Here is a 19,492-nt window from a genome sequence, read left to right on the forward strand (position 1 = left end):
CTATGGATTAAGGGATACCACTTCTTTACATTTATTTAAATAAATAATAAATAATTTCCCCTAGGGATCAATAAAGTATTCTGATTTATGTTTCCTTATACATTTTATTGTTAAGGTGAGAGCAGCACCCAATATCAATGAATCCTCATTATGTGATGTACCTGTAACACATGTGGGATCTACACACTCATTGACAAAACCTATTTTAAAAAATGACTCGCTTGGCGCACTCTGCTGGGATAAACTTGGCTTTAATAAGTAAGAAATGATTTTGAAGCTGTCTTTCACTGACAAGTGTGGACAAATGCTGTACACAACATTCAGTAAGATAAGAAAATTAAATGCCATTAAAATGTAATTTAAAAAAAAAATCATAAACAGAACACAATACAATCAGTAAAAGAATCAACAAAAAGCCTGATTAAACAAAAAAGATTTTAGCTACTTTTAAAGAATCCACAGAGTCAGCTAAATAAATGTAATTGTAGAGGGACACTGTTACAAAGCCTTAGCGCCACAGACTGATAAGCTCTGCCCCCTTTACTCTTCATTTGTTTAAGATCTTTACACACACAAGTAACTCTGAGACAGCAGCTGCTATCAAAATGCTAAATATAGGTGGCGCTAATGTGCATTGGAGTGGTTGGCAAAAAAAAAAAAAGAACACGAAGAAGAAGACCAACGCAGCCACAACAACGACAGCTAACCTTGCTATCGGTTAGCTAGCTTAAGTTAGTATCACACAAAATATGTCACGCTCAGTGTGAACAAGGGAGGAAACAATAAAGCTGCAAACTCAGATAACGTGACGGACATAGGTACGTCCACGCGTTACATTCACTGCTTGTGAAAACATTTGAAAAACGGTATCCTGTTACAATGCCATGCCAGCTACAAATGGGAACGTTAGCGTGCTGCTAAGGCAGCTAACATAACCGGCTTTTCCCATACATTTGCTATTCGAAGCTAGCTAAACTAAAGCTGAGCCTAACAACACGAGTGGATATCGCTGGTTAAGTTAAACCAGTTATCAGAATAAATGCTAATAACTGAAAAACAGAGAAAATGTAGCGCTGTTTTCGGGTATGTCATCAGCTAGCTAGCATTTGATCATTATGAAGCCTATTTAAGCGTACACTGACGTAATCTATAAAACGGCCCTCGGACTGTCTGTGCAGTTTTTGTGGGTAATTTTGTTTAACGTAGATACACACATACCTGTGTACCGATCGTTTTAGTGGTGAAGTGATGTCAGAGGTCTTGACGTGAGTGTTTTCACCTGTTAGATGCTGAGGGCAGCCTGCCACCATGTATGCCGTGTACAGACAAGCCCACACACCGACCTCAGTGGAGTTTTCTGTCTACTGCAATTTTATATCCAGTAAGGAGAAGAACCTGGTCGTAGCTGGAACGTCTCAACTGTTTGTTTACAGGATCATTCATGATGTGGAGGTAACTTTAACTCTAAGATTCCCCTTTTTCTTTGTGCCTTTTTTTTAACACAAGCATGAAAGGGCTTTTTGACGTATGCCACATTTGTGTTATTTCAGAGTACTTCAAAGGCTGACAAGTCATCTGGTATGTCAAAGAAAGCATCTCATTCAAATACAATTTTACTGTTGGTAAAAAAATGTTTGTTGTTTTGCTGAGTCTCAGCTTTTCTTGTGCAGATTCCAAATCTCGCAAAGAGAAGCTGGAGCAGGTGGCTTCCTTTTCTCTCTTTGGGAACATCATGTCTATGGCCAGTGTACAACTTGTTGGAGCCAGCAGAGATGCACTCCTTTTGAGTTTCAAAGATGCAAAGGTATTATAGAGCAAGCAGTGTGCTGCTTAAATAAACCATGCTGTTTACCCCTAGAATTGTTTCTCAGTGACCTTTGCCTGTGCTTTGTCTCTCACCAGCTGTCTGTGGTAGAGTATGATCCTGGGACACATGATCTTAAGACACTGTCTCTTCATTACTTTGAGGAGCCAGAGCTCAGAGTATGTAGCAACAAAAATAAACCTGAGTTTATGTTCATGTGTCAAAGTGACTCAACTGTGAATATAACTGTTCTTGTATTTTCAGGATGGCTTTGTACAGAATGTACATATTCCCATTGTCCGTGTAGATCCAGAGAATCGCTGTGCTGTAATGCTCGTTTATGGCACCAAACTCGTGGTGCTGCCATTCCGAAAGGACACGCTAACGGATGAACAAGAGAGCGGCGTTGGAGAAGGGTAAGCTATACATCCAATTATTAAAGTTGATTTGTTGCGCTCAGTTCCAGCTCAGTTGTTTTGATTTTTTTTTTTACTCTACTAGAGTAGCTTTGCGTGATGCAGTTCATAGAAAAAAAGGGACACCAGTATCTGAAATCATTAGATTATTTGCTAGGATCAATCAAAAGACAGAAATGAAACTTCTGAGAACCATGTCCATTCATACACTCAGTGCATGGGCTTTATCACAAGTTACTGCATAAGTGGGGGGCAGATAGAGGTGATCAAAGCCCAGGCTGCTTTCATAGTGACCTTCAGCTTGCCTCCAATTTTAGTATTTCTCAACTGTCGCTTGATAAAATCCATAAATTCTCCATGAAATTCAGTTTGGCTGAGCTTGTCAATTAAGGGCAGTAACTTTGTCTGCAAACTACTCAGCCAAAGGTTTGGCACTGTGGGTGGGTCCTGCTGGAAAAGGATCAGCATTTCCATAAAGCTTGTCAGCAGGTCGAAAGTTGAAGTGCATTAAAATTTGCTGGTAGAAAGTTAGGTTGACATTGCACTTGATAAAACACAGCGGACCAACAGCCATGAACACTGTCAGGTCACATTGCACCCAAATTGTCACAGACTGTAGAAATGTCACACTGGGCTTGACACACCTTGGAGTCCATGCCTCTGCACTCTTCTTCATGACTCTATAAGTTTGATTTCCAAATGAAAGGGAAATTTTACTTTCACCTGAGAAGAGGACAGTTGGACCAATGAGCAACAGTGCAGTTACTTACAACGTAACATGACTACACATCAGGTGGACACAACCCACAGTTACTGTGATTAACTGTTCACAGCTGTCCATCCCTCCTTTGCATTTTAAGCTACTTTCTCGCAACTGTTAGCAAATATTGTATCAATAATCATAAATGAGTAAGATAAAAACTGTTAAAAATAACCATAAAAATCACAACATCAATATAAGGAGTCACAATCAGCAGATTCCTGGAGAGAAATTGTACAAAGAAGTGGAAAAACTTGAAGGACAAATATTTTTGCCTCTGGAAAAAAAACTAACCACCACAAATAGTGAAGACTTTGTATTTATTTCTATCGTGACGGGCACTGTATGTAAAACACCTGGACACGACCACATGATAATTAACAGTTAATGCACCAGCACGCAACCAGAAATAAGGGCGGAGACATCAGCCTCTTATGTTACATAGTAGGCTCTTCAAACAGTGCAGAACAGTGCTTTGATCCAGCACTCTGAGAACAGCCAGCCTTTTCAGCAATGACACTCCTTCTCTGGAGGGTTTGTGGTTTTGTGTGAACTAGTTTGGGATGCACTGTATTCATAGTATTTGAATTGTAATTTAAATGAAATGGTTTGAATAATTTGAGATGATGTATTTCAGATTTTTATGAGCTACAAGTCGTGTTCTTGAAACTTATAACAGAAACGCTTGACTTTACATGAGAACAGAATATATGAAACTTGTTTTTGAATTCAATTACAAAACAAAATGAACTTGTTTTACATCATGAATTTGATGAATGAGTATATAAAACAGAATAATAGAGAAAAGGATGTTAGATCCTCATAAACGTCTCTCTACTTGATGTTACCTAAACATGCTTTTTCTTTTAATGTTACTGCAGTTTTCAAATGAACGCTGTCTGTTTATCTCTTCTCCAGACCTAAATCCAGCTTCTTGCCCAGCTACATCATTGACGTCCGTGAACTAGATGAGAAGCTCCTCAACATCATTGACATGAAGTTCCTCCACGGCTACTACGAGCCCACGTTGCTCATTCTTTTTGAGCCCAACCAGACATGGCCTGGGTTAGTGCGAACAGATTCAGTTCTGTCAGGAGAAAGGAAAAAAAAATACGAAAATGAGTCGCCTAATATATGCTTGGTGTTCTGCCCAAGTCAAGTATGCATCTGGAAACACTGCATTGGCAACTTGGTATTAATTTGAGTTTCTAAGCAGCCACTTTTATCAGAATTGTCACTTCTCCTATATGCTTTTTTTCCCCAGGCGTGTGGCTGTCCGTCAGGACACTTGCAGCATTGTTGCAATCTCCCTCAACATCATGCAGAAGGTTCATCCTGTCATCTGGTCTCTCAGTAATCTGCCCTTTGATTGTACACAGGTCATGGCTGTCCCCAAACCCATCGGTGAGTTCTGAGGAAGCGTGTCAGTGCTCTGTTGGATATGAATTTGCATTAAGCGAGTGCTGATCACACTTGAAACGTTTGCAGGTGGTGTGGTGGTGTTTGCTGTGAATTCGCTGCTCTATCTGAACCAGAGCGTTCCTCCCTACGGAGTCTCGCTCAATTCTCAGACAAATGGGACCACAGCCTTTCCTCTGCGTAAGATTAATCATTTCAAACCCACGCCTGTACGTGTATCTCTGGGTATGCTGTGATGCTCACCACTCTATACCATGTCTCGGTTGTGCAGGTGTACAAGATGAAGTGAAGCTCACGCTGGACTGTTGTCAGTCTGACTTTATTGCTTACGACAAGATGGTGATCTCGCTGAAAGGAGGGGAGATGTGAGTTATTGTAACACTACCAGCAGCATGCATGCAAATGTTGATGACATTAAATTATTTCTTACTGGCTGCTGCTGTTTTGCAGTTACGTGTTGACACTGATAACTGACGGCATGAGGAGCGTGCGCGCTTTCCACTTTGACAAAGCTGCTGCCAGCGTCCTGACGACCTGCGTAAGTCCTGCCTCTGACTGTGAGCAGTGATGATCTGGTGATACAGGAGCTCTGTTTCTTAAACATACTCGTTCTGTCATGTTTCTGTGGACAGACACAGAGGACATGAGGGAGCAGGATTTGAGCAGGCAAACGTTGCTTTTTTTTATCCCTCTGCTCTAATTCAGAGGGTTATACCAACAGGAGAGAATCAAACCACTGTTAACCTTTAAACATACATCAGTGAAAAAGGTTTAGGCTATCATAATTACTGAACTTGGGTCAATGGATACCAGATGAACACTGACGTTTGCTGTCGTCCTGTTTACATTCAATGCTTTCTTTTTCCACCGACTCTTTCAGGTTGTTAACATCTTTAAAAATACAAAATGCAGGTCTTGCAATAGGGTTGGGGTTCTCCCCGGGTTCTCTGGCTTCCTCCCACAGTCCAAAGACATGCAGTTAATAGGGATAGGTTAATTGGAAACACTAAATTGCCCATAGGTGTGAATGCGGGAGTCAATGTGAGTGCGAATGGTTGTCTCCTGTCTATGTGTTAGCCCCACGACAGACTGGCGACCTGAAAAGCATAAGCTGAAGTGCATGGATGGATGTCTTGCAATACAACAGTGAAAACCCACAATAATAGTTAGAAATGGTTAGGTGTCATCCTGGCCATCCTACTTGTTAGCTTATGGAAATGGAAATATGATCATTTCTTGACCAAAGGCTTAGGAGTAATTACTTGTTTTTCCATCCATGTCAGCTCTTAAATTTGCTTTAATATGACACTTAAATTGATCTTAAAAGCTTCGCTTGTAACTGTGGACCCCCTGACATTACTCTTCTTCCTTAGATGGTGACCATGGAGCCCGGATACCTTTTCCTGGGTTCCCGCCTCGGAAACTCGCTGCTCCTGAAGTACACAGAGAAACTGCAGGAGACGCCAGCGGAGGAAGGCAAAGAAAGGCAGGACAAAGAAAAAGACAAAGACAAACAAGTGAGCTGGTGCAAACTTAAATACAGCAATTCTTAGATTTGGTGCTAGTTTGAGCGTTGAATTTAGATATAGTATTTTCTAGTTTTTCTCACTGCGCTTGAAAGGTGATGTGTTTTATTTGACGTGTTGTCTCTTTTTTCTTTCTTTCTTTCTTTCTTTTAGGAGGAACCACCAAGCAAAAAGAAGCGAGTTGAATCCTCCACCAATTGGACCGGTACATTTCCTGTTTGACATGTGCACAATAGCAGCGTGTGTGAGAACTGCCAGTCTGTGTTATACTCGACTTCTTTGTTTTGTCAGATGAGGTGGATGAGATAGAAGTGTATGGAAGTGAGGCCCAGTCAGGCACTCAGCTGGCCACCTACTCCTTTGAGGTAAAAAGCTTAACTGCTAAGCTTAACTGTGGTGTAGATGTGCATAGAAGATGAGGAAGAGTCTTTTTCTGTCTTTCACAGGTGTGTGATAGCATACTGAACATTGGGCCTTGTGCAAATGCCTCCATGGGTGAACCTGCTTTCCTGTCCGAGGAGGTACAGACAGTTGAAACAGTCTTATATTAATGCTACAGTTAGCTGTTATGAATTGTCAGCTCAATTTTTTTTATTCCACTCACAGTTTCAGAGCAACCCTGAGCCTGACCTGGAAGTTGTAGTTTGCTCTGGCTTCGGCAAGAATGGTGCCCTGTCTGTGCTTCAGGTAAAACCTCCTTACTAGATCAGTCTCTCATTCATGATTTCTGGTACCGCACCGTCCTAAAACCTGTGGTCGCGAGGCCCGTCTGCCACAGGTCCAGTCACGGTGCTAAAGTCAAGTCTGGGTCTACCAGGGCTGCCTCAGAGATCGACGGAGTAGCCTGTAAACACCCCAGAAACAACAATCCTCAGCGCATAATTAAAACGCACACAGGGAAGCGTGTGTGAGTCACAACAGTAGAATCGTGTGTCCGTTTTTTCCCCCTTCTTTCATTTGTTAATTTGTTAAATTCTGTTCTCAGAGAAGCATCCGACCCCAAGTAGTCACTACGTTTGAGTTGCCAGGTTGTCACGACATGTGGACTGTGATCTCAAGTGACGTCAAAGAAGACAAAACAGTAAAGTGTTATTTTGTTATTTCTCTAATAAACATTGGAAATAAGTGCTGGCGACACCTTTTAAACTCACATGCTTGTTACGCCTCTCACAGGCTGCAAAAAGCGACGAGTCAGAGGATGGGGCTGAGGCTGAGACGGGTGATGATGGTGAAGAGGGAGAAAAGGACAAAGAGGAGGTGGAAAAGGAGGAAGAGGAGAAGAAGACGGAACCTTCCATGGAGGATGATGCGAAGAAGCATGGCTTCCTCATTCTGAGCAGAGAAGATTCAACAATGGTAAAAACATGTTAATCGATTTTGTTGTGATTGAAGTCGTGGTAAAAGACTGTAACCGATACTCTGCTGCTTTTCTTTGACAAGAAAGATTATTTAAAACATGGAACACAGACTGTATATAAAAGGTGGAAGTAGCTACAGTGATGCCACTCGTTAGTTTTAAACTCCTTTTGAAGCCTCAATGTTAGCGTTAGAAGCGGAAATCAAGCGCTTCAAATGAAATGATCATTTAACTTGTATGGGTGAATCACACAGATACCTGGTAACTTTTTATTAGTAACAAACTAATAAAAAACGAGAGCTTCACTCACTAAAACTGGAGCACAAACTTATTGGACAGATCGTTCCGGACAACAAGGCAAATTACATGTTAGACGAATCTGTTCAAATGCTCCAGAAGGCACCACAAGTGGTAAATGGCCTGCATTTGTATGTCCCTAAGGACCCCAAAGCGCTTTACACTACATTCAGTCATTCACCCATTCACACACACAAGCACACACATAGCGAAGGTCCAGTTCACTGACTCCAATGAAAGGATCTTAGCATTAAGTAGACATGTATATCTGTGTGTCATGCACAGTTCATGGATGCAGCTTGCTAACCAAGCTTGATAGTGTTAGTTGATAGCTTAGCACTTACCCCTCTAAGCCAAGTAAACTGGCTTTTGGCTTTAAAATAAGAACAGCAGTAAACCAGAGCTTTCCAAAATATGGAAATCAAAACCGACGTGTTTATCCTCATATACAGTCTGTGGTAGTGACTATTAGAGGGAATTCAAAGTTTGGCTTTATTTTTCAGCTCCTGAAGGTGCTGCTTGATCTTGTAGACTGTTTATTATTTCATCTCTGCTTTTGAAGTTGGATGTAAGCATCTTTGCGTTTTCCTGAAGATCCTTCAAACAGGTCAGGAGATCATGGAGCTGGATACCAGTGGTTTTGCGACTCAGGGACCCACTGTGTATGCTGGGAACATTGGGGACAACAAGTACATCATTCAGGTCTCTCCCATGGGCCTTCGTCTGCTGGAAGGAGGTACAATTAGTTGGTTTATTTATTTTGTAACTTTTGTCCTTAGCTTTGAATAATTGCAGCTGGAAGCTGTTAAACAAAAACCTCATTAAATAAAGTAAAACAAGTTGTTGTGTTTTAAAAGCGTTACTTTAGTGTGTGTGTTTGTTTTGGTTCATCATTTGAGTGATACCTTTAACAATTTTTTTTTTCTTTTTCTGTCAGTGAGACAGCTCCACTTCATCCCCGTGGACCTGGGTTCTCCCATAGTGCATTGCTCTGTGGCTGACCCATATGTGGTTATCATGACTGCTGAGGGAGTGGTCACCATGTTTGTGCTGAAGTCTGACTCGTACATGGGGAAGATGCACCGACTGGCACTGCAGAAACCACAGATTCCCAGCGTGAGTGACCGGTGTTCACAAAAACAAACACCCCCCCTGCTGGCCACAGTGAGGCTCACCCAGCAGAGTTGGCCGACTCAGTTTCACTTCTTTAATATTGGCAGCGTTCATGACGGTCTTTCTCTTATGGAAACTGGATTTGCAAAACGCTCTTATGTGGTTCTCAGCAGTATTAACCTTGGTTAAACTGGTTTCTGATTTAACAGCAATCTCGTGTCATCACACTGTGCGCCTACCGAGACGTGAGCGGAATGTTTACAACAGAAAACAAAGTGAGCTGCTCCATCAAAGAGGACACCATCAGGAGTCAGTCTGAAGCAGAGACCATCATCCATGACATGAGGTAAGAGTTCAGTTCGCCTCCTCACTGACGCCTTCAGCCAGTCTTCACACTGCTGACTGTTATTAAATGCGTGTGCAGCAACACAGTGGATGACGAGGAGGAAATGCTGTACGGAGACTCGAATGCGAGTGCAACGCCTGCCAAGGAAGATATGAACCGCAGCTTTGTGGCACTGGCAACGTCTGGGAGCGAGGCGACCTCGAGCAAAGCAGAGCCAACCCATTGGTGCATGATCATCAGGGAGAATGGAGTGATGGAGGTATGGTGATAGTTGTTTACTGGAATCTACTGAATGCTGATTCACCATTTATTCTATTTACAATGGAAAACAAACACGTAAGATGCTTTTAGAACTTTCACAAGAGAGATGTAATTTAAAGTCACATTTAAAAGCGTGTATTTCTTTTTGATGTTTTTTTTTTTTTTTTTTAAGTAATGATCAATGCACTGGGTAAAACGTCTGCACTCAGCTGGGGAGGGTTCATTTTCTCTGAAGTGGGATTGTATCAGGTCCTTGTGGACAGTCCGTGCGTTCCCTACAGTACCGACCTGCACACAAACTAAAGCCATTTTCTGCTGTGGACACAATCAGCAGCACACTGATTGTAAACACCTAAAAGAATCAATAAGGTTTCAAGTGTTTGCTATCTTAGAACATTTTCACCACTTCTGCTGGCATCAGAAAGCTCCTTCAGCAATGAAGTGAAGCCGTCACACTCCACTAGAAACTTCATTTACTGCGCCCTCGGTCAGTTTGTGTTATTTTGTGACTGCAGTTGTTTAGTGTACATTCAAACTAATAAAACTGCACAGTCACACAGACTAGACTGAATATTTTTCACTTTTTTTTCCTCAAAGACGTCTGGATGCTTTGAAGAAGATAAGTTTTTATTTACAGTGTTTCCTCATGTTACAAACAGAGGGAGAGTGGGAGAGCTTCAAACACTGGCAAGACTTTTCTGAGGGAACTCTTAACAGTATGAACACTTTGGAAAAAGGTAGAAAACTCCATGTCACTAAGCCCTAATTGGCGCTAAAGGAGAATATCAAACCACCTCAGGTTTTAGCTATTTATTTTAGCTCATTAGTTTAACCACAATCTCATCACACTCTGTCACATGGATCAAGAAATGTTTGATTGAGAAATCTGAGTTCAGTCTTCATCTAAACCAGTGAATAATCAGCTTCGGGGCAGCCTTTTAAAGCCCCCCTCCACAGTTGGTTCTGATTGTTTACATAACTTGCTCTTTCTGTTGGTTTTCTTGAGGTGAGAGGTAATTGGACTAATGGCTGCATCTTCCTTTGTCAGTGATTTTTATGCAGTTAAAAGACTCTTGGCCTCAGCTAAGCTGTTATTGGTAATATGAGTGTTTGATCTTTCAGTATGTTGAAACTGTGTACTGCACACTGTTAAATCAGACATAATTAGCAATTTCCAAATTAGTTTGGTTAAAGTGATCTGTGTTATTCTACTCCCAAGCAAACATTGTTTTCCTGGGAAAAAGGATTTATCAGGTGCTGTTGGAGGGGAAGAAATAAGCTAGCAAGCTGCTTAAAAAATCAAAAGCTAAAAAGCAGGGAGGTTTTAGAGGGTTTGAAGTTGACATGATGCTCTGCAGCTTCTAGGTATTGCTGGCTACTTTAGAAACTAGAGGAACAGTAATGTATTTCATACGTTTTATGCAGCGAAGCACGAAGGTATATTGTTTTCAGTGAAAGTACATTTCACTTTAGTTTAGTAGTTGTGACACTTGATGGACAAAAAGCAGCCAGCACTGTGTCTGAGATGCTACTTTCACAACAAAGTAAACAATGTTTTTGGAAAGTTTCAGTTGTTTCCAAAGAGCTGTGACTCTGAGCTGATGGAGACTCATTTCCGATGCATGATATAATTCTGAGGTGTTGTAGTGCACAGCTTGATTTTATTTTAAATTAGCTTAAAGGTGTGCTACACTTTGTAATCTTAACACAGTTGTACAACTCTAGCATGACTTTGAAGAAACACACAAGAGACTTATTATTTAATCACTTAACACAGCGGTCCCCGACCTTTTTGCGCCACGGACCGGTTTATGCCCGACAATATTTTCACGGACCGGCCTTTAAGGTGTCGCGAATAAATACAACAAAATAAAACTAGTACCGGCACAGAAAAAAAGAAGATTTATTCATAACACACGTGAAAAGACCCAGGAAAACCGAGTTAACGATAAAAACAATAACAAAATAACGCTGAAAACCGATAAAAACCCGGAAAACCATACATTTCATTTCCCGGGGCTTGGGGACCGCTGACTTAACAGATTGATCTGTGGTTCACAGCCAGTTTTTTCCTGGATGTTGACTTGCAGTTTGTTACAGTTTGTGTGAACATACAATAAAACTGAACTTGAAAATAACACATGATCAGTATGTACAGTAAAGAATCAGAAGAACATTAGGGCTTATTTCTGCATTCACTCATTTTAACTGCTGGTTATTTGAACAGATTTATCAGCTGCCAGACTGGCGCTTGGTGTTCCTGGTGAAGAACTTCCCAGTGGGCCAAAGGGTGCTGGTGGACAGTTCCTCTGGCCAATCGGCAACACAGGGGGAGGGTAAAAAAGAAGAAGTCACCCGTCAAGGAGAGATTCCATTAGTCAAAGAAGTCGCTTTGGTTTCACTTGGCAACAATCACAGTAAACCATATTTGCTGGTGAGTTTTTACAGTTTTCAGTGCTAAGGTCAGATGTTGTGTTGGAAAACTCTTCTCCACCTCCCAACACTCTACAGTCACTTCTGCTGTGTCATATTAATCATTCACCAGATGTAACAAACCATAGTAAAAAACAACAACTACATTTTCATTGTTTTCTAGGTCCACGTTGAACAAGAGCTTCTGATCTATGAAGCGTTCCAGTATGATCAACAACAGCCACAAAACAACCTGAAAGTCCGCTTCAAAAAAGTGTGTGCACTGATAAAATTAAATCAAGTCAGCTTAGGTGACGCCTCATTAACCGTGTCACCGGACTCTCCACAGGTACCCCACAACATTAACTTCAGGGAAAAGAAATCCAAGCTCAAGAAAGATAAGAAAGCAGAGAGCAGTGCCACCGAGGAAAATTCTGGCGTGAAAGGTCGGATTGCCAGGTTCAGATACTTTGAGGACATCTCTGGATACTCAGGAGTAAGAATGCCTTTGTTAAGAACTAATTATAGACCTTTGTTATTCAAGAAACAGCCCTGCAACCAGGAGTCTTTTTGTGTCTTTGCTATCCCAGGTATTTATCTGCGGCCCGTCTCCTCACTGGATGTTGGTCACGTCTCGTGGAGCGTTGAGGCTTCACCCAATGACCATTGATGGCTCCATTGAGTCTTTCTCCCCCTTCCATAATATCAACTGCCCCAAAGGTTTTCTGTACTTTAACAAACAGGTACAAGAACTGTTTGTTTTATTTTATTGTTATACTTTACTAGACTGCACTGAGCTGGTTTTTATTATGAAATCGGTAGACAAATTACGACGTGCAGACATTTTTGTCCTCAGAGCTTTATGAATATAAACGTGGAGGTCCTGAAGAGTTTAGAAATTCAGTGTTTTTTTGCACACGTTAAGAAAAGAGACCACAGAGGAAGGAGCGTAATTATTCTGGAACAGCACCAGGTTTAATTGTCTCAGCTGAGAAAGTGTTTGAAGATCACTAAAGCAAGCCAGAAGTGACATTACAGGAAGTAAACAAACCAAATCAGATCCTTGAGGCTTTTCTGTGTGTGTGCTCTCTCACAGGGCGAGCTAAGGATCAGCGTTTTGCCCACGTATCTGTCCTACGACGCCCCGTGGCCAGTCAGAAAAATCCCTCTGAGGTGCACCGTCCACTATGTCTCCTACCACGTGGAATCCAAGGCAAGGCTCTTCTCGCTAAGCCCTCACAGCACCAAAGGCGCTGAAGCCTCGTCACACATTTGAGGCGAAACACATTCCCCGGACTCAAACACATCCACTCGGATAACACGATGCAAAATAAAAGCATATTGATCGAGGAGATGAAAGGCTTCTGGCCTTGAAGTTTTTCTTACTGGAAAAGAAAAAAAATCAATGCAGGGTGACTTTGAAGGGATTAAGTCTTTGATGTGAACCTTTTTTTTAGTGGGATTTTGTATTTTTTCCTTTCAGGTGTATGCTGTGTGCACCAGTGTGAAAGAACCATGCACACGCATTCCGAGGATGACAGGAGAGGAGAAGGAATACGAAGTCATAGAACGAGGTCAGTGTTTCGGAGACCGTCTCTAAAGCACCTTCTGTTGTTTAAATGTGCTGTAGAAATAAAACAGACTTGACAGTCAACACAAAAAGATTATTATATAGAGATTTAATAAATAATATTAATAATTGTTTATTTAGCACAGTTCAACTCAGAGGATAGAAACAAAGTATCGATGCTATTGGACTGGTAGTATTGATATTATCAATGTATGAAAGTAGTGATCAGCCTTTCCAGCAAAAATGTTATTCACTGATCACTTGACAGCCTTTATTCAAAGAATATAGATTCAGTACATACAGAATATTTGACCTTAGATTAGATTAATTGCTGTTTAAATACAGGGAGGTTCTATTTATCGGTTACTTCAGGGGATCATTTAGAAGTATTTGACAAACTACTTTTAGTTGGCTATTTGAGCTTTTTAAATCTGATCTGTCTTTGGCTGATTTGTTTCCATGTGAATAGAGAGCATTGATGTTTCTCCTCTTGCCCCCTGCAGATGAACGCTACATTCATCCGCAGCAGGAGAAGTTCTCAATCCAGCTCATCTCTCCAGTGAGCTGGGAGGCCATTCCCAACACACGGTAAAAGCTTTTTATTGCACTGCTTTAAAGAGCCATAGTGCAGTTTGTGAAATCAATAGAAATGCTTCGTTTTAATAGATACTGGGCAGCCATGGAGAAAGTGGTCCAGCCCAGATTGTGCCAGTTTTATTTTCTCATTTTCCCTGCCCTGAGCTGTTCCACTGGAGACTGTGGGAGAAGTGTGGGCTTTAATTGAAAGTCTTGGGCCATTTATCCAAGTTGTTGTAGACTATAAATTTAGTCTCACGTGGCTGCTTACCTTCATCAGTTGAAAATATTGAGTGGTTTATCCAAGTCCCTGTTCATTAACTACTCTGCATTATTATTAGCGCTCCTCTGAGTGCTTCTCTGTCAGCAGCTGAACGATGCATTATGTAAGCCGGGCCCAGTCTTCTTAAGCAGCATATTTTGGGGCACTGAGCTTTTGTATTCCTGTGTTTGATGTTGAAGTGCATTTCCATTCAGGATCATTTGATCTGTTATTGTGAAGCAGGGACAGCTGAGGCTTTCTGCCAGTTTAAAGTCTTCAGATTAGGAAACATTTTTAGTTGAACGAACTGTTTTAGATGCACTCAGAAAGTATCTTCAAATGCTGTGTCTAAAGAGCAGCTGCTTTACTGCAAGTTACTGTAATGTAACTTTTTTGAGCGCTTTGATCACACTTCACTTGCATAAGAGCGTGACCTCTTCAAAGGACGATGGAGAACTTAGTTACAGGCAGATAACTCAGACTAGTGAGCTAGTGTTTCCCTGGTTTAAGCCCGGGAGAACAGTTTTAGTATTTTAGTTTCATGCTGCTGCTTTAGGTCTGCTTTCTTTCGCTTTGCTCAAATCGCCCACTTTAAAAAGTTCACCTTCCTTTTCCCCAAGTCATTATCAAAAGAAAAGTTCAGGTTTGACTTTTAGTGAACTAAAGGTCTGCTTGATGGTGCAATATAGTATGTTTATTTTCTCTTCAGAATTTATATTGATTCAACTTTCCGCTCATGCTTTTCCCCTGGGCCTCCATGCCCCACCAATGTGACCCACCTCACAGTTTGACATCCCCTGTTCTTTGTATCCCTCTCTGTATATGATTTATACAATAAAAATCAATCACCCGTAGTGCACACTTGGGTGTTTTTCCCCACTCAAAGCCCCCCCAGCGTTGCTTCGATCGTCACAAAATCACCCAGAGAAAAAAATCGTCTCACACTGGCTGCTCGACCATATGTACCTGATTGATGATTTCCTGCTGAGCTGGCAGTCTTTCTAGCACCTTCTCCATATTGACATATAATCTATACAGCCATATAAATCCCAATAATCTATGACCGGACGATGCTGTATCATAGATAGATGGTTGCTAACAGGAGTGAATGATTGTGATGTCTGTCTCCATAAAGGATTGACCTGGAGGAGTGGGAACACGTCACGTGCATGAAGACGGTGGCACTGAGGAGTCAGGAGACTGTGTCTGGACTGAAGGGTTACATCGCAGCAGGAACGTGTCTGATGCAGGGGGAGGAGGTCACCTGCAGGGGCCGGGTGAGCTGGAAATGAAACATTATTTAGTCTCTTCCTCCCACATGTCACCTCGTAACAAAACTGCTTTGTTAACTTCCATTAAATTCGTTTTTTGTTTTTCAATTTTGTCTCACCTTCAGATTCTGATCCTGGATGTGATTGAAGTGGTGCCGGAGCCCGGCCAGCCCCTCACCAAGAACAAGTTTAAAGTGCTCTATGAGAAGGAGCAGAAGGGACCGGTGACTGCTCTGTGTCACTGTAACGGATACCTGGTGTCAGCCATCGGCCAGAAGGTCTGAAAAACACTCATGACATGGCTGCATATAGCGACACCAGTGCTCCGTCACACTGGGTCTGGTTATTGAACAGTACTCAAACATTTACCTGGTCAGAGGAGTCCTAGCCTGCTTTCTAATCCAGCCTCTACACACCATCCCACTCAGTGAAAAGGGTCACACTGTAGGGTCTTTAATGTTGTCCACCATTAAAATTTAGTACTTTTAAAAGTTTGTTATTGCTGTATATTAGGGATGCACCGATACCACTTTTTTGGAAACGAGTACGAGTACTTGCATTTCAGTACTCGCCAATACCGATACAGAGTACTTAATAAAAACATGATTTAAATTTACAGGTAACAGCTTTAGTCCTATAATTTAACAAAAAAAAAACAAGGGACTGGTTTGGAATTAAGAACATTTATTTAAAATGAAAAGCATGTTGCATGCAACATATTACAGAATAAATAATTATGAAAAATAAATTTAAACAGTGACAGTGCAACTCAAGTATTTTTTTCAGTTTGTTGTAAACTCTGCCGCTTTGGACAACACAAGGGGCATTAATAAACATCTTTGCTATTTAGTGCACAATATTTGAATAAACTAACAACATCCACCAAAATAGAACTGTGGCAGTCAGTGCAACTGAGGTAGGTATTAACATCAAGTCTACGATGACTCAAGTGAGTGGCAGGGTTTTTGTTTTTTTTTATGAAAAGTAGCTTTTCTGCATTATCAGCAGTCAGACTGTTTCTGTTTTCATCTATAATGTGTGACACTGAGCTAAAAAGCCTTTCACTTTCCACACTGCTACATGGGGCTGAGAGGTATTTACTCGTCTGTTTCTCTGTTTAGAAGTCTCACAAGCACAGTCACAGCTGGGATGACATCAGAGGCTAGTGCGTCGTAGCTGCTCACTTTTTTAGTTAGTTCCTCAAAGGGGGCGAGGATGGCAACAGTCGTCTCCATAAGAGCCCATTGGTGAGCGGTGAGATAGTCAGGGAGTTCATGCTCGGACACCCCCAGCACTCGCTTTTGCTCAATGAGGGACTGGAGCATGTAATACGTGCTGTTTCTTTTCGCGTCTTCGTTCACTTTGAAATAGTTCCACATGGCTGACTTGTCTCGCCTGCCCTTCTCTCAGCTCTGAGCTGCAGCCGGGGCCTGGGGGCGGGCACTCGGGGCCTGTGGGCGGGCACTCGGGGCCTGGGGGCGGGCACTCGGCGCCTGTGATTAACCCCTTACCTGCCGCTCAAACATAGACAAGTCTCAGACCGTGGTATCGGTCCCCGGTATCGGGGGACTTTTAACGAGTACGAGTACTTTAGAAAATGTGGTATCGAGGCCGATACCGGTATCGGTGCATCCCTACTGTATATTTTAGAAAATGTTGCACAATCAGTCAGATAGTGAAATCTGACTGATTGTGCCCGGTTGCCTCTCATCTGAACTCACTTATTATTAAGCCACTGAATTTTTTGTCAGGATGCTCGCTGGAGTTTAAATGACCTTTAATGTTTCATTTTTGAAATTCTGCGATAATCACCCGAAGAGGTGAGTCGCCCGCAAAAACAAATGGTATAACTTCCTCTTTCAGATCTTCCTGTGGGTCCTGAAGGACAATGATCTGACGGGTATGGCCTTCATCGACACGCAGCTCTACATCCACCAGATGTTCAGCATCAAGAATTTCATCCTGGCTGCTGACTTGATGAAGAGCATCTCGTTACTGCGCTACCAGGAGGAGAGCAAGACGCTGTCTCTTGTCAGCAGGGTGAGGAGGAAACGCCACGACACGACTCAATGGGTGGAGCCTGTCCCAGACTCAAACATCTGTCATTTCAAGTATTCCCAAATGAAGTCAGGGTCGTAAACAGTCAGGAAAGATGTGCTGTATGAGAGTGTAAATCAGGATTAAGTAACCGTGGCTACAGCACACAGTGGAGGGTGTACTGATGAAGATCTGTGAGTGATTACTGATGTCTTTCAGCCAGGTTCATCTTGACGAGAGCAGCTCTGGCAGCAGGGGATGATTCAGGGCCCTGTAGCCTTCTCTGTTGGGTTTTAACTCTTTTCTTATTGTTTTGGCAACAGGATGCAAAGCCTTTAGAAGTCTACAGCATCGAATTCATGGTGGATAACAACCAGCTTGGATTCTTGGGTAACGTCTGGAATAATCTTTATTTTACAAAAACAATCAACAACAACAAAGAAACTTTAATGATCAAATCGTTTTCTCACAAAGCTTTTCTGTTCTCTTGCTTCCAGTGTCGGATCGAGACAAGAACCTCTATGTTTACATGTATTTGCCTGAAGGTACGTGCTGTAGATGTTTTGTAACTTAATTTAAAATTACACAGTCCTTGTTAAGTGCTCCGTGTGTGTGTGTTGCAGCTAAAGAGAGCTTTGGAGGAATGCGCCTGCTGAGGCGAGCGGACTTCAACGCCGGAGCTAACATCAACACTTTTTGGCGGATGCCGTGCAGAGGGGCGCTGGACGCTAGCAGCAAAAAGGCTCTAACCTGGGACAACAAGCACATCACGTGGTTCGGTGGGTAGCACAAGGCTTTACCGGGAGAATCAAAACTCATACCAACAAATATTCCTTTTACTAACTGAACTAAGCTGATGTTACCGAATCACATTCAGTGACAACATTGCAAATGTGCTGTGAGCCAAAGATATTCAATTTAATTCATATCAGTTTTATTTATGTAGCGCCAAATCACAACAACAGTCGCCTCAAGGCGCTTTACATTGTACAGTAGATCGTACAATAATAGATAGAGGAAAACCCAACATTCATATGACCCCCTATGAGCAAGCACTTTGGCAACACTGGGAAGGAAAAACTCCCCTCCAGCAGAACCAGGCTCAGGGAGGGGCGGGGCCATCTGCTACGACCGGTTGGGGTGAGAGGATATGAAAGTAAATTAAAACACGAAATTTGATGTAACTGAAAATAAACTGTAAACGATGTGTTTTAAAACTAAACTAAAAGTTCTTGTTAAAAATGAGTTTTTCCCTCCCACTGTCACCAAAGCACTTGCTCAGAGTCTTTACGTTACAATATAAAGTGAGGCGATTGTCGTTACTGATTTATGCTGATTTTATTTTGTGAACTTATCACAATCGCCAAATCACAACCAGTATGAATCACATGGTAATGAGAAGCTTCAGTTCCCTATATGAACTAATCATGTTCCCACAGCAACCCTGGATGGAGGCATCGGCCTGCTCCTCCCCATGCAGGAGAAGACTTACCGCCGTCTGCTGATGTTGCAAAATGCGCTCACCACCATGCTGCCTCATCACGCGGGTCTGAACCCAAAAGCCTTCAGGTTAGCAGCACTGCAGCTTTCTGACATGAATTATGAAACGTTACAGTTCAGGATGCTGATGTGAGTGACGTGTTTGTCTATGGTATCCAGAATGCTGCACAGCGACAGGCGGAGCCTTCAGAATCCTGTGAAGAACATCCTGGATGGAGAGCTCCTCAACAAGTACCTGTACCTCAGCACGATGGAGCGCAGCGAGCTGGCCAAGAAGATCGGGACGACTCAGGACATCGTGAGTGCACAGAACAGCAGACCGGAGCTTCCCGTTAGCTCAGCTCTTCGCTCATTTAATTTCCTTCTCCCTGCAGATCCTGGATGACCTTCTGGAGATCGACAGAGTAACGGCTCATTTCTGAACGCCACATTCCTGCTTCTTCTTCACTGAGTTGTTTTATAGTGAACAGAAGACTTTTTGTTATGGAAACTTTGATTTGTTTTCTTAGAATATTTTGTATAAAAGAGGGAAAAAAACAAACCAAGACTGGTGTGATTTCTTCGT

General features: G+C 42.1%; 1 protein-coding gene across 2 annotated transcripts; it reads left to right on the forward strand.

Annotated features, from left to right (window-relative positions):
* The first annotated feature begins 632 nt into the window (after positions 1 to 632).
* On the forward strand, positions 633 to 19,468 carry cpsf1 (cleavage and polyadenylation specific factor 1). 2 transcript variants are annotated; one of them, XM_026155957.1, is made up of 38 exons: positions 633 to 818; positions 1,287 to 1,452; positions 1,551 to 1,578; positions 1,671 to 1,804; positions 1,903 to 1,983; positions 2,069 to 2,220; positions 3,899 to 4,045; positions 4,245 to 4,384; positions 4,469 to 4,579; positions 4,671 to 4,764; positions 4,850 to 4,937; positions 5,773 to 5,916; positions 6,079 to 6,130; positions 6,217 to 6,290; positions 6,372 to 6,446; positions 6,532 to 6,612; positions 6,911 to 7,006; positions 7,099 to 7,281; positions 8,174 to 8,315; positions 8,517 to 8,695; positions 8,902 to 9,038; positions 9,117 to 9,297; positions 11,527 to 11,733; positions 11,896 to 11,985; positions 12,061 to 12,207; positions 12,302 to 12,454; positions 12,808 to 12,924; positions 13,195 to 13,285; positions 13,785 to 13,869; positions 15,255 to 15,396; positions 15,516 to 15,668; positions 17,254 to 17,430; positions 17,751 to 17,817; positions 17,925 to 17,972; positions 18,051 to 18,206; positions 18,867 to 18,996; positions 19,087 to 19,225; positions 19,302 to 19,468. In XM_026155957.1, the coding sequence occupies exons 2-38, from the start codon at positions 1,309 to 1,311 to the stop codon at positions 19,347 to 19,349; spliced, it is 4,413 nt and encodes a 1,470-aa protein (XP_026011742.1). In that variant the 5' UTR covers positions 633 to 818; positions 1,287 to 1,308; the 3' UTR covers positions 19,350 to 19,468. The 2 variants fall into 2 exon arrangements, with proteins under 2 accessions (XP_026011742.1, XP_026011743.1); XM_026155958.1 differs by lacking the exon at positions 633 to 818 and adding an exon at positions 889 to 1,183.
* Positions 19,469 to 19,492: the final 24 nt, after the last annotated feature.

The sequence above is a fragment of the Astatotilapia calliptera genome, chromosome 22 (assembly GCF_900246225.1).
Source record: "Astatotilapia calliptera chromosome 22, fAstCal1.2, whole genome shotgun sequence".
In the NCBI taxonomy this organism is placed as follows: domain Eukaryota; kingdom Metazoa; phylum Chordata; class Actinopteri; order Cichliformes; family Cichlidae; genus Astatotilapia; species Astatotilapia calliptera.

What these genes read in the sequence shown, in the direction of transcription:
- cpsf1 (XM_026155957.1), top strand. Translation starts at nt 1,309, where the DNA reads ATGTATGCCGTGTACAGACAAGCCCACACACCGACCTCAGTGGAGTTT. An exon ending in AAAGGCTGACAAGTCATCTG is followed by an intron (nt 1,579 to 1,670) that starts GTATGTCAAAGA and finishes TTTCTTGTGCAG; the next exon opens with ATTCCAAATCTCGCAAAGAG. An exon ending in GGCTGTCCCCAAACCCATCG is followed by an intron (nt 4,385 to 4,468) that starts GTGAGTTCTGAG and finishes AAACGTTTGCAG; the next exon opens with GTGGTGTGGTGGTGTTTGCT.